Source organism: Pteropus vampyrus, unplaced genomic scaffold (assembly GCF_000151845.1).
Source record: "Pteropus vampyrus isolate Shadow unplaced genomic scaffold, Pvam_2.0 Scaffold323, whole genome shotgun sequence".
Taxonomy (NCBI): Eukaryota; Metazoa; Chordata; class Mammalia; order Chiroptera; family Pteropodidae; genus Pteropus; species Pteropus vampyrus.
Window position 1 is genome coordinate 1,033,843 of NW_011889104.1, and position 13,577 is coordinate 1,047,419.

Genomic DNA, 13,577 nt, shown 5'->3' on the forward strand with positions numbered 1-13,577 from the left:
CCCTAATTTTATGCTTGTGTTTTCCGACCCGTTTTTTTCAAAGTTACTATAGTTTTTAGGCTCAGTCCTTAGGAGTCTCCTTTTGATGGAAATCCCAGTGTTTCTAAGAGCAATAGTAACAGCTAACATTGGTTTGAGCGCTCACTGTACAGCAGGCCTGTTTTACATTCGGCTCACCTAATGCTCACAGCAGCGCTACAAGGAAAGGCCTATAGGGTCTATTCCACATTTTCCAGATAAGGAAACAGAAGTGTGGAGAGCTTACGGGACTTGTAGAGTTACTGTCATCTAGTGGGCTTAAAATAAACACAACTTTTAGGCAGAAAAGTCCATTAAAAAGTATCAAGTGCTAAGAGGATTCAGAAGAGAAGCTAGCACGTGGTTGGAAAGCTTTCTTAACCAGAGTCACAGTTAAACTCAAGAATGTTGTAGTTTCTACAGGAAGAGATAAAGCTGGGAGAATGTCAGTCCTCCAGCTCCTTGTCTGCATTAAAATCAAAGGAGAGACTGTAAGGAAGGTCCAGGAAATCCATTGGTGGTGAGTCAGGGAAGAGGCAGGAAGCCAAGCTGGGAAGTGTCTGGGATTGGATAGAAAGCAAAATGGGTGCCACAGACTTCCTTTCCATTGGTGGGTACAAGAGAGCCAACACTTAACATTTAAAGAATAGAGATGGTGTGCCTGCATCCAGGTCACAAGGGGTCCTGAGGTCTTGTGCTCTGATGCCAGCAGCTGTGCCTTCCAGGGGTAGGACAAGACTGCTGACATCTCAAAGGTGTGTCATCCTAGAGGAGTGGGAATAATGGACAGCACTCAAAGCAGAGTGATGTCTGCTAAGGAAGCCACAGGGCTGGGCAGTGACTACCCGGGCATGACCTGCCCAAATTCCTAACTGGGCAAGTCACACGGGGTAGCCACCGCCCAGCACAGTTAGAAGTTTGTGATTAGACAATCCTGCGCAGCTACTTTGGGACATTGAGCCTGCCAGGCCTGCCATGTGGCCCTGAGCTTGTCGGGTCTACTATATCTCCCTTTTTCATTCACATTAAGCAAAGACAAAAGGAACTTTCCTCCAGAACTAAGCAATATACTATATAAGCAATAACACTGACTAGTCAGAAATGATTTTCAAGGTCACGTTCCTGTCAAGAAATGTAATAGCCATTTGCCTGTATTTATAAAATATTCATATATATTCTATATTTAAATGTTAAAATAGTTTACAAAATTATATAACTTAAAGGTTATGTAATTCTTACTAGCTGTTTTCCTTCTATTAGCTAATAACGGGGTAGATAAACAGTATGAAATATCAGAACAAGTTACACGCCAGGCTATCTTCCTCAAAACGCGATTCTGAGCTCTGAATACTAGAGATACTCGCCACAACCTTGAAGGAGAAAGTACATCTCCATCATTTGGACAACCAAGGTGTTTTAGAAAGACGCGTGAACAGCGCGCGTCCTGTATTGTTCCACCCAGCCCAGCCCAGGGACAACCTTTGAATCAGGCTTGTCAGGGTGCCTCTGGGCCTCCCCAGCCTTCTCGCAGCGGAACGACGCGGCTGACCCATTCCCACCACCGAGCTGCCTCCGCAGCTACGCAGAAAGGGCGAGACCCCGCCCCTGTAGGTGATGGACGGGCCGCGTCCTCCAATGGCCGACGCGCTCGGGCCACGGGCGGGGCGCGGCGCGCGGATGGATCTCGTACCTCTAGTCCCGGGCTGGTGCGCGCCGCCATCTTGTCGAGCGCCTTCCCGGGGCCGCCATGTCGGTGAGGAGCAGTCACCGCCACGGCCACTGTCCAAACCCCTGCGTCGCGGCGCGCCGCCCGCCCGCCCGCTCCCGAGCCTCGGCCGCCGGCGGCGAATAGAGACTAGCGCGGCGGCGCCGGCCGCGGCCGCGCGCAGTGTTTGCAGAGAGCCCATCTCTCTGGCGTGGTTGTTAACAGACTGGAAAGTCTGTCTGTGTCGCTCACTAGTAACCGTGAGTTTTTACCGCCTCGTCCCCGCGGCGGGCGGGCGGCCGGGGTCCCGCGCCCCGCAGACCGGCCCGCAGCCCCGCCCCGCTCCTGACCAAACATGACAGACTGTGAACACGCAGGGCGCGGCAGGTCGGAACCTTGTCTGTCTGTGTGTCGGACGAAAGGGCTGGGCGGGGGCGGGCGGGCCCTGCATGACCGAGAAGTCTCCGGGGCCGCCGCGCAGGACGCGCCCGGGGGGCCGGGCCGGCGGCGGGGGGGTGGCCGGCGCCCCTCCAGTCCCGCCCGCCTGCCCCGCCCGCCGCACGTGCGACCCCTGCCCGGGCCGGGGCCGGGCCCGCCGGGACCAGCCGCGAGTCGGTGCTGCCCGGTGTTGTCTGTGGCTGGCACCCTAGCACACTCCTGGAAATAAACACGCTCGGTTTTTTTTTATCTTCTTTTTTTTTTTTAAGGAAATTTTTAAGCAACCCCGGAAGGCCATGTATTTGAAATGGCACGTTTCAAAGTTAAAAATGTTAACACAACGACTTCGGCTTTTCCAGCCGGAGGAGCACAGTTTTCCCCTCAAGAGGAAACCACCGATGACCTCGTCTGGCCCGGTTTTCCGAGCACTCTCTGTCGTCGGAACCTGTCCCCCAGAGTCTGATTTTTCTAATTCGGCCGTGCCTGTGGAGGCTCTCGGTTCCGTTAGACGTTTGGGGCGTTCACAGAATTTAAGTTGCGCAGACTGACGTTGGGGCTCGGTTTTTAATTTACAGTCTTGTGCCGCATAGTGACGTTTGGGTCAACAGTGGACCAAATACACAGCAGTAGGCCTATGAGATGACACAGTAATGGAGCTGAAAAATCCCTGTCGCATAGCGATGTCGCGGCAATGTCACAGGCAAGGGTTACTCACGTGTTTGCGGCACTGCGGCCGTAAACACCACTGCCTGCCAGTCCTCTGCAAGTAGGGCACGTGCAGCCCCAGCCGCGGGCGGTACCGTCTGGGCTTGTGTACTCTGGCCTGTGATGGTCGCACTACCACAAAGCGCCTAATGAGACCTTTCTCAGCAAAGTGTCTCGCCGTCACTAAGCAGCACGTGACTGTACATTGATATCTCAATGATTAAGAAAAAGGGAGAGCTATCCCTCACTGAAATGACTAGAATCCATTGTGTCTGATTCTTATGTAGAATACTTAAAAACCTGGAATCTGGCAATTACTCCTTCGGGAATGAAAGAAGTCAAAAGTGTACGTTGTGCCCTAGGTGGTGTACAGGTTGCGAAAGGCCTTCCTGTGGAGTGATGTGATCTGCTTTTGGGAGAGCATTCCAAACCCAGAAGCAAATCGAGGACATCACAGAAATTTGAAATATATAAATATCTGGCAACCTTGAAAAGGATAAAAATAGTCCAACTTTAAAAGTACATCGCCAGAAGGCAAATTAATTAAACTTGTAGTAGTTTTTAGAACGCAAAAAGAAAAAAACTTAAAAATTGAGTACATAGGCTTACACTTGAAACATTTTTCACAGTTTTTAAAAATATTATTAAAATGAGAAAATTCTTGGAATGGGTTAAATGATGAGAAGCTTCCCATTCTGAATCTCCATGGGCAAACCGATGATGGGGTTTTGCTAATGCAGCCTAAAGTTAATTCTTTTATATGGTAAAGGGGAATGTGTTCTCTTCACAGAGCACTTCAGTATGTGGATTATGTATTTTATGTAGGAAAGAAGCCATATTGCCAAATTCAGGTACTGAAATTATTTTGCTAGTAAGGAACTGTGATGCCAGACTTTAAAAAGAATTAGAAATTTTAAAATAGAGAATTAGAAAAAGTTTTAAAGAAGTCTTTGGAAGATATATTAACAGCTTAGTAGGAACTAAAGATTAAGTAGTAGTGATATTTAGTCTTTTTATTAGGACTAAAAATATTTTCTAGTAATTTCTAAAACAAAAAGGTTAGCTCCAGCTTAATTTATTGAACTGTTAAGTGGCAGTATTATTCTGAGGCAAAAAGAGGCGGTTTATCTTTTTCACACCTTTTTTTGTCAACTAACATGAAACTACATCAAAAACAAAGTGAACTAGGAGTCAAGAGAAATAGCTCCAGCTTTGGTGCCACTTAGCTTTGCAAACTTGAGCAAGCTAGTTTCTTCATTGATTAGAGAGTTCTACAATAATTTTTCAAGTTCTACAAGATCAGTGGTTCTCTGTCTCTGGGGAGATTTTAAAAAGTGTTAATGTCATTTCCATGTCTAAGCCTCATCTTGGGTTTAAAAGATTTTTAAAGGCTCCTTGAGTAATTCTAATATGTGCCAATTTGAGAACCACTGTACTAGATCAATGTTTTCCAACCTTAGCCAATCATCAGAAACACTTTCAGGAATGAAGATTTTTGTCCTGCCCAGAGCAACTGAATCAGAATCTCTAGGGGAGAATTGTGGTAATCTGTATTTTTAATAGGCTCCCCGGGTGAATAAGAAGTTTTGGGGGAAAATGGACTAATCTTTGGAAATCTCACATACTCTGTGCTTCCGTGTTATAGTTATTTTATACTGTAATAAAACTTTCTGTGAATTAGGTGATGAACATGTATGAATTGTGTGTGGAGCTAGGCGTTGTCCCAAGGATTTTTTTTTTTTTTTCTGACATTCCTGAAAATTAAGGTATACTGTGAGTGCAGGAAGAAAGTTAAATCTGATTTTTATTTACAACTGCTTTGGTTATGCAAATTACAATGTTACTGTTATATTTTACATACGAATGAGATTCTAAATGTAAATGGAAAGTCACAGAATGCACATTTCTCCTTTTTAACAAATGTTTTCTTGCACATGTTTTATATGGTGAACATTTTGCACAAGATGTGTTTGCCAAATGACTTAGCTTTTTAAAAAAATACCCATTTGGTGTACTTTCCTCTAAATATATTCATGCCTAGAGTGAAAACAATGTGTTTTTGTAAAGTGTTATTAATATGAAAATACTTGTAAATAAATGTGTGCATATGCATAGTGTTAGCAGAGGCCTTTGCCTAGGACCTTAGAAATAAACAATAGAGATGGAGAAGGAGTTGGGAGACATGGAAGGGAGATAAAATTCTTGTCCTTTTCATTCATTCAGTTCTTCCCTCTAGTCCAGTTCTCTTAGGCACAGCTCCAGCCCCCTAGCTTTATATTGCAACTGGATGCTGACCCAGTTAAAACTCACAAAGACCTCTTAAAGGCTAAGTACTCTGAGTCCCTGCTTTGGGGTGGGATCTGTGGTAGAGTCAGAAAAATAATTATGCGTTCAAGTAACTATTGCATAATTTTCTGAAATATGCTGAAGGTGAAAAGCTTTACAAGGGCCCACACTGGGGAAAACAATAGTTTTAACAGGAACAACTTAAGAGCTTAGGATTCTTGGTCATTAATTGATAGGAGGTACGGATGTCCCTTTGGGGAGAGATTACTCACCCTGTGCCCCTTGCGAACAGCCTTCCTACCTCCTTCCCCTCCTCTCCCTGCTTTTCTTCCTCATGCGAAACAAGAACACCCCAGCTAGTCAGAACGGTGGGGGTTTGTATGTCCCAGTCCTCACAGAACGATGGAGAGACCTTGCTAAGACTACCTGAGAGAATCTGGAGGGTGAGGATGGAGGAGAGGCTCACACTCCTCATTTGTGGCAAGGCTCTCATTTGGTGCACACATGAAGCCCACAAGGTAGGGTAGCACCCCAGCACCCCACGCGCAAAACTTGTCTAAGAACCCCCACATAGAGCCGAGTCAGGACGCGGGTGTGCAGCCCCTGCCCGCTGCACCCTTGTCACTGCATGGGGTCCATGTAGGGACACACTGTAGTGGGTGCCAGTCCCATCACTTGAATTATTAGCGTGGTGTGCACTGGCAGTCTAAGAGGCCCGCGTTCTGGATAAAACCAAGGTTCCGAGCCTAGGTGTTCCTCTAACTTGGTTAATGCTCTTCTCTTCTTCATGATTATTTGTCTTACTTATGAAATCAGATAGTTGAACTAGATTATTCTCTATCTCCCTTCCCACTTTAGTAAGTAAGTAGTTTTAACTTAAAAATTTGCAGATTCCTTTTCTCACATTGGAAGTCACTTGATGCTCTATACAGTATCTGTTGTGTAAATTAGTGTGTTTACTGAAGTAAATGCCTTCCCTCCCTGGGCCACTAATTAATTTTATCCTTAATTGTGGTAAAATGTGGGTAACAGATTGACCATCTTAACCACTTTCAGTGCAGGATGCACTCACATGCAGCCAGTCGCCAGAACTCAATTCATCTTGCAAATCTGAAACTATCATTAACTTATTTTTGATTACCAAGTCTGTTAATTTATTAAAACTATCAAAGTGAGTTTTTCTTTAGCAAAAAAAACTCGAGTTATACATCACATTCAGGTTTGATGTTGGAAAGCACTTTGACTCTTAGGAGGATGTTTTCCTAACCCTGGATAAGCAAATATTTTCATTCACTTTTAAATTGTTCTTTAAATTTTCATTCAGCAGACTTCTGTGCCTATCAGTGTGGTGAGTGCTGGGAAACAGATCTGAATGCATCACTGAACTGTTGTTCTCCAGGATCTTACGATCCAGATGGAGTAGCAGGTTGATAAATACATAGTGATAGCTCCAGGTGTAATGGACATGTGAACCAAATGCATTGGTGACACAGATGGGACATTCAGGGCCATTATGGAATAGTGAGGCCTAGAGAAGAGTAAATTTGGCCAAGCCAACACAGAATCCTATGAGAAGCATGAAGAAATGAGATGGTGTGGTAGACGCAGGGACAGTAAAGGTGTTTGCATAAGGTGCGTGTCCAGCATGTTTCAGGGACTGAGGAAAGCTTTCAATGAGTTAGAGCTCTCGCCCTGAAGGATGGAAAAATCTCATCTAAGCTTTTTAACTAGGAGAATGATCAGATGCATACCTGGGGGCTGGGAGAAGGGACTACTGAAAGAGCGGTCAGTGGAAGGGGGACAAGTTAGGGTGCTTTCTGCCACTTTATTAAATGGTGAGCACCTAATACTTAATATGTATTCTGGCTTCGGGGAAGATAGCAGCAAAGAAAATAATCCTTCGCCTAATGGAGCTTACATTTTCTTTGGAGAGAGAGACAGTAAACATGAAAAACAAATGTATTAGGTGATGACAAAGGAGAAAGGGAGATGGGACATCCTATGGATATGGGGAGGGAGAGTATTTCTACTTGTAGCAGGGTGTTTAGGGAAGCACTTCATGAAAAAGTAACATCTGAGCAAAGCCCCAAAACAAGGGAGCAGTCCAGGCCAGGACCTCGGGGGCGGAGCATTCCAGAGAATGTGAACAAGGTAGAAAAATTCAGGAGCCAGGAATGAGCCTCATGTCATTAAATGGAAAGCGAGGGAGCAGTGTAGCCTTGCTGTGGAGAATTAGCAAGGTGAGAGCAGCAAGAGATGAGGCTGGATGAGCAAACGGGTGATCACAAGGGACTCGTAGCCATCCTGAGGAAGCTGGGTTTCACTGAGTGGGATGGGAGCCACTGGAGGAGGAGTCACATGGTAGTAGTAAGGGTGGCAGGGGGAGCTGTAGTGGTAATCTGAGTGACAGGTGATGATGGATTAGGCCAGGGAGGTGGGAATGGTTGGATTTGGGATATGGTTTGTGGTAAAAACAATTGGATTTGCTGCTGGATGGATGTGGATCATGAGAGAAGGCAATGAATCAAAGCTACTGTAAAAGTCTAGAGACTAGGTAATGAGCACCTCATGAAAGCATTAGCAATGCGAGAGCAGACAAGTCAAAGTTCATAAGATGTTTCTTAGAGTTGACAGAACTGGAAATAAAGATTGAAGAGTTTTCAGCAGAGATGTTGTTGAAGTGACGTGATCACCCAGGCATGTGTAGTAGACCTCAAAGAAGACAAATTTTCTAGAAGCCAAGAAGAGAAATCTTCAAGGAAGGGATGAACACAGAGCAGGTAAAGGAAAGTAAGGGTTGAAAATCGGCTTCAGGATATACTAAACTAGGACATTTAAAAATCTTAATGAAAGAATGCTGCAGGATTTGCAAACAGGTGGCCTTCAGGCCTACCATCTGCCCACCTTGTGGTTCCTGACAGGATGTTTAAAAATATTTGTATTTGAAGGCCATCAAGATTGACTCGAGTTCTCCACCCTCCACAGCCCTAGCCTTCACACTTTTCTGTGCAAACTCAGCACCCAGGGGCTGCTACACTCCATAGAGGACCTGCCTGCTGACAGGAATTTGAGTTTGTGGCCTCTTGTTACACAACGGAGTTATGTTTTCACCTGGATGAACTGGCTGGCAATCTGGCTACCAAAAAGCTTCAGAGAGATGGTGGTGACCTTGAGTCCACTAGGTCAGGCTCTAGGCCAAGGCCGCTAGCATATTCCTTTGTGCATAGATGCCTCCTGGAACTGCACATCTCAGTGGCCCTGCTTTAGATTTTCAGATTCAGAAGCTGATCAGACGATGTTAATTCATGCTCAAAAGTAATAAAAATGGCTAACATTTATTTAGTGGTTACTATGAGACAGGCTTTGTTTTAAGTGCTTCACATGAATTATTCCACTTAATCTTCACAGCAACCCTAGGACATATTTCCCATTTTTAAAAATGAAGAAACACACTGAGAAATGTATAACTTTTCCAAGGTCACAGAGTAAATCAACAGGAACTCAAATATCTGACTCCAGAGCCCACACTTTTATCAGCTGACAAACATCCCCATCACAAGAGAATGTGAGAATGTGTATGTGTGTGTCAAAATGCCAGCTGGGTCATGTTAAATGAGCATTAGCTGTCTGCATCAGGGAATATATTCTCTCCATGTACAATGATAGCTGGAAAACCAAATCATCAAAGGTTGCCAAGGGAATAAGAGCATGGAATTGGGACTAGGGAGCTGGTTATAATGACCGTAATGTTAAATGGCATCAGGCTCCAATAACGTGATTTTCCATCCCACGGTATGTCTGCCAAGCAGACACTTGCATCCATCTGCCTTACAGGGTATCCTCTCTCCTGGGCAGTGCTTCCATGGCACTGGCACACTTTCTTCCACATCTCCTTTTCTGTCACTTGCATTGCTAACCAACCCTCCTTTCTGATAGATCATTTTCTTCCATTGCATATTAATATCTTAAATTTAGTCATCTTTTACTTGGTCCTGTGTGCTTGACTTCCTGATAATCTCTGTTCTCGTTCGTCTTGTTTCAGTTTTATGGCTGAGCTTTCTGAGGGCATTCTCGTTTCCAGTATCGGTTTTGAGGTGTTTGGGCCCTGGGAGGTACTACTTGACTGCCAATGCCATGTGCGGACCCAGATAGTAGTCATTGCGTGGCCTTGACTACCGATTATTTCAACAGGTTGTTACTGCCTTTGGCAAAGTGTGACCTTCCCCTGTTGGAAAATTATTTTGTATGTGTATTTTTTGCTTTGCTCTGTTTTTAATGCGAGTCCATGGCTTAACATTAATACTTCAAATGAACGGTCTTAATACCTAAATTTTCATAAATCATAGCCACATTCTTGAATAGCAAACACATGACCAAAGCAAATCCCAAAGAGTTTTCAAAGGGAGTCCTAAGTTAATTATCATTAAAATTATAGCATGAAACCATATGAAAATCAGTAACAATATTTATAAAAAGCAGTAGAAAAATAACCTAGGTTTAGAACTCATGATACTCGATATTTTACATATATTGCTCTTTATAATTCACGTACTTTAGTTCATTTGGTCCATATAGATGGAACAGATGCTAACATCTTCATTTTGTAGTTTAGGAAACATATGCAGAGGGTAAATAACTTGTCCAGGGTGACTCAGCAGCTGAGTCAGAATCAGTCTGTATCTCACGGTGTTTGGTTTCCAGACTTTCCATGATAGTACATCTGGTATCAGTTGCTGGATTGGGTTTTGGGCACTTAAAAGGCTTTGGGCAGGTTTTTTTGAGATATTACTTCATCATAAGCAATTTCATCCTAGTTCTTCATTAATTTACCTTATATGACAAAGCATTTTTCTAAATCTTAAAACATTAAAATTTATAAAGAATATTAATTTTTCACATATTTTAAGAGAATTTAAAATAAATCTAACGTAGATCTGCAGATTTTTTAGCTATGAAATACACAAGTTTCAACCCGTCAAGGAAATTCGTTGAAAATGCATAGAGATCACAAAAGCCAATACCTCTTTTGCTTGAAGTTTCCTTGATTATGGCAGTTGACAATAAAATGTTGTCAGACCACTGTTACTTGTGTGTGGGGTTGAGTTCTTCATAGCTTCTACCCTTTGGCCCATAAAGGAGGTTGCAGGTCAATTTTTACATCCTCGGAGTACATAGGAGTCTATATTTAAGAATTACATTTTGGGTAAGCTAATGAAAATACAAATGAATAATGCATTTAAATAAGAAATCCCTACGTATTTTGGCTGTATAAATATATCCAAACATGTTAAAGGTCCAAGTGTGAAAACCAATATTTGACCAAACCTGGGGCTGAAACCAGTATCATCATCCTATAGTAAATACCTGGAATATGTGAATTAATCTGAAGTATTATTCTTAAAATTATTATAATTTATTTTTAGAAATTTTAGTCTAATTTAAAGAACAGGATATTAATTATAGGGCAGCCACGGTAATTTCCAGCCCTGCCTGTGGCTGGCTCACCCCTGCAGTTGCTGTGGTACATGCACACGATAGGTGCTGAGCAGGATCACTTTTAGCTGAGATCAGCGGAAGACAAGATATTGAGTGGGGAACCTTTTTTTCCCTCTAACATTTTCTTTTTTATATATTTTTAAAATATGTGGAGCAAAGATAATTGATTATGTTGCACACAACTTTGGAGTTTTCTCATGAAATCTTGAGGTAGCAAAGTTAACATACATTCTGTTTTTAATTCATACACAACAGATGTGCATTCCCAAATAGGATTTTTTTTCTTGAAAAGTTAATGGGATTAAATAATTAAAAATTAAACATCATCTTTACAGGTCATTTTGTTGAATGTTATGAGTACTAGTGTGCCAAATAATAATTGAACAAAGTTAGAATTACACCATAAAATTTTTCTTATTTTTATTTTTTGCTTTTAAAAATTTGTCAGCTCAGAAAGGATATAATATTCTTACTAAAGTCATCAACTAACTCATTCTGTTAACTTAATATTACTCTATTTGGCTATTTGAGAACTTTATTTTCTTCATAAAGTAGCCTTTATAATCACCATTAATTGCAACAGTTTTCTATTGCATTACTGTACATTCGTACTTCATCTAATTGATAAAATTTTAATATATAAAGCACACAAGAGGAGTCTTATTCTAAGTCGTACCTTGGAAAATGAATATGCAGATACTAACAGTAAATTTAAATGATGTGGCATTATTTTTTATGATCTTGTTACATAGATTGGATAATGCTAACCTAACGATCATTCATCCCTGGTCATGCAGGAACACCAGAAATGACTTGAAGCTGGCCAAGGCACAATGAAGAAACATGCTTTTGCTTGATAGTTACACCAAAGCCTAGTTTTGGAAACTTTTCAAAAATAATACTCCCATCACACTTTCCAAATCCTGGAGCCCTGGTACCTCATATTATGGTTATTCTTCTATCAGTAATTTGGGATATTGAACACTTAACAGACCAAGTGTCCTTTTTGGCTATTACTGGGTCAAAGGCAGTTTCACGTGGCTCAGTGTAGGCTCCTCCAATGAGACTTTTTCAACTTTTGTTTTGACATCATGATTTCTAGAAGATTGCTTTCTGGCTTTCATATTCAAAGGGTATTTTATTTGCTGGGTTTTATTTCTGTTGAATTTTTAGCTTGTCTAGTCTATACTAGAGAGCCTAAATCCAGAGGATGAACTGAAACGAAATGAAAGTAAGTGAATTTTAGCTTAGTGAGATATCCCAGATAGTAAATGAAATATAAAAAGATAATTTTTAAAAGTCTTAAGAAAAACTATGGCAAGCAAATTCACAGTTTTGTCATGTAATGGTCTCTGCTTATGGCATAAAAGAAGTTTGAGGGATGGAGTGCTTTCATGATCTCAAACATACAAGTTTAAGGATATATTTTTAAATTCTTAATTTCATAGGTTAATATACAGCAGCACCTCTTCTGTCTGGCATTGGATAGGGGCAGGGAATTAAACATGAACAGATACTTTATCTGAAACCAATTTTATTGTAAATATTTGTAAAGGAACTCTAAATACATGGCATGATTTCCCGTCTTACTGAATAGTTGTGATTTATCCTTTTCTAAGTTATTGTGGGACATCGTGAATACTTATTGTCACCCTAGTCACTGAACACTCATGTTGTTGCATTCAGGAGACTTTGGAAGTATGGGAGCTTCTGCACACACCACGGTTGTGTTGCTTGATGATAGGATAAATAGAAGTGCCCTCAGGAGCACTTCTCTCTTCCTTTCCCCTTTTCCCCATTTGGCACAGTTTTTCACTGCTATTCTCCAATGGAAAATAAGGGAAATTTTTCTTAGAACTCATGCTTCTTGGATTTATAACCTTCCCAATTTTGGTGACGGTACCTGTAGTCTAGAGTACCCATTTTATGCAAATATATCTGTTTCAGATAAATCACAAGAGGAGAGGAAACGAGGGTTGTCTGCTGGGCACAGTGCTAAGTGGGCACCTAGCCTTGTCCCACTTAGTCCTCAGCTCTGCATGGTAGACTGGCCCATCCCATCTTGAGGACGAGACTGAGTGTGAGGGGTGAGATGGTTTGTCCAGCCTACAGAGGCAGTGTGAGGCTGAGAGGCAGGACTGGAACCCTAGTCTACTTCCTGTCTCTGGATTTGCCTGAGAGAGAAAATCTCGTAAAAATAATTTTATTAACTGGACATTTATTTACCTGTCCACAAACATACATGTGACTCTTCCAAAAGACATAATCACTCCATTATTTTTACATGAATAAAAGTCATCCGTATATAATTGACTGAGGAACTTCTCTTTTTGATTTACTGAATTTTAAAAATTATATTGGGGTTAGTAAACAAAACAGCTTTAAAGATAGTGTTGAGCTAGTTCAAAACCTAGAGAATGCCAGCACCCTTAATTACTTCTATCTGTTCTTCTGTTTTTGATTTTTCACAGAGCTCAATGAGCAGCTGACACATCAGCAGATGCTCTGTTAAGGAAGCTGTATTTTATTTTGGTGACAGAAAGAGACTTACAATCCAGTTTTCTTCCCGTCTAGTCTCCTTCTCTTTCCTTTTATGTCACACAGGCTTTCCACATGTGCCCAAAGCATTTGGAAGATGTTTAGAGAAGTATAGATCATTGTTCCTTATTTCCATGTTCTCTCCCATTTTGTAACCGCACATTAAATTGACATGTTTAAATTTTTTATTGTATGAATGCTGAAATAATAGGCTAAGAGAGAAGAAAGAAAACTTTTAAAAACTTTCAGTTTTATGTTGAATAACAAATGTAAATGTCCCATATTTCACAGCGAAGGCCTTTATTGTGAAGTAGGCCATAAATTCTAGGCAGCATTTTTAGCTTGAGTACTTTGTGTATTTAAATAGCTCTAGTCAAAGTACTGAATAAGA

General features: G+C 41.7%; 1 protein-coding gene across 1 annotated transcript in view; it reads left to right on the forward strand.

Annotated features, from left to right (window-relative positions):
- Positions 1 to 68: 68 nt before the first annotated feature.
- Positions 69 to 13,577, forward strand: part of ZC3H6 (zinc finger CCCH-type containing 6) — a 44,232-nt gene continuing 30,723 nt past the window's right edge. Inside the window, exon 1 of the mRNA XM_023521914.1 lies at positions 69 to 773. Within this exon, the coding sequence (XP_023377682.1) occupies positions 721 to 773 (53 nt within the window). The 5' untranslated portion in view covers positions 69 to 720. The remainder of the gene's footprint in view (positions 774 to 13,577) is intronic.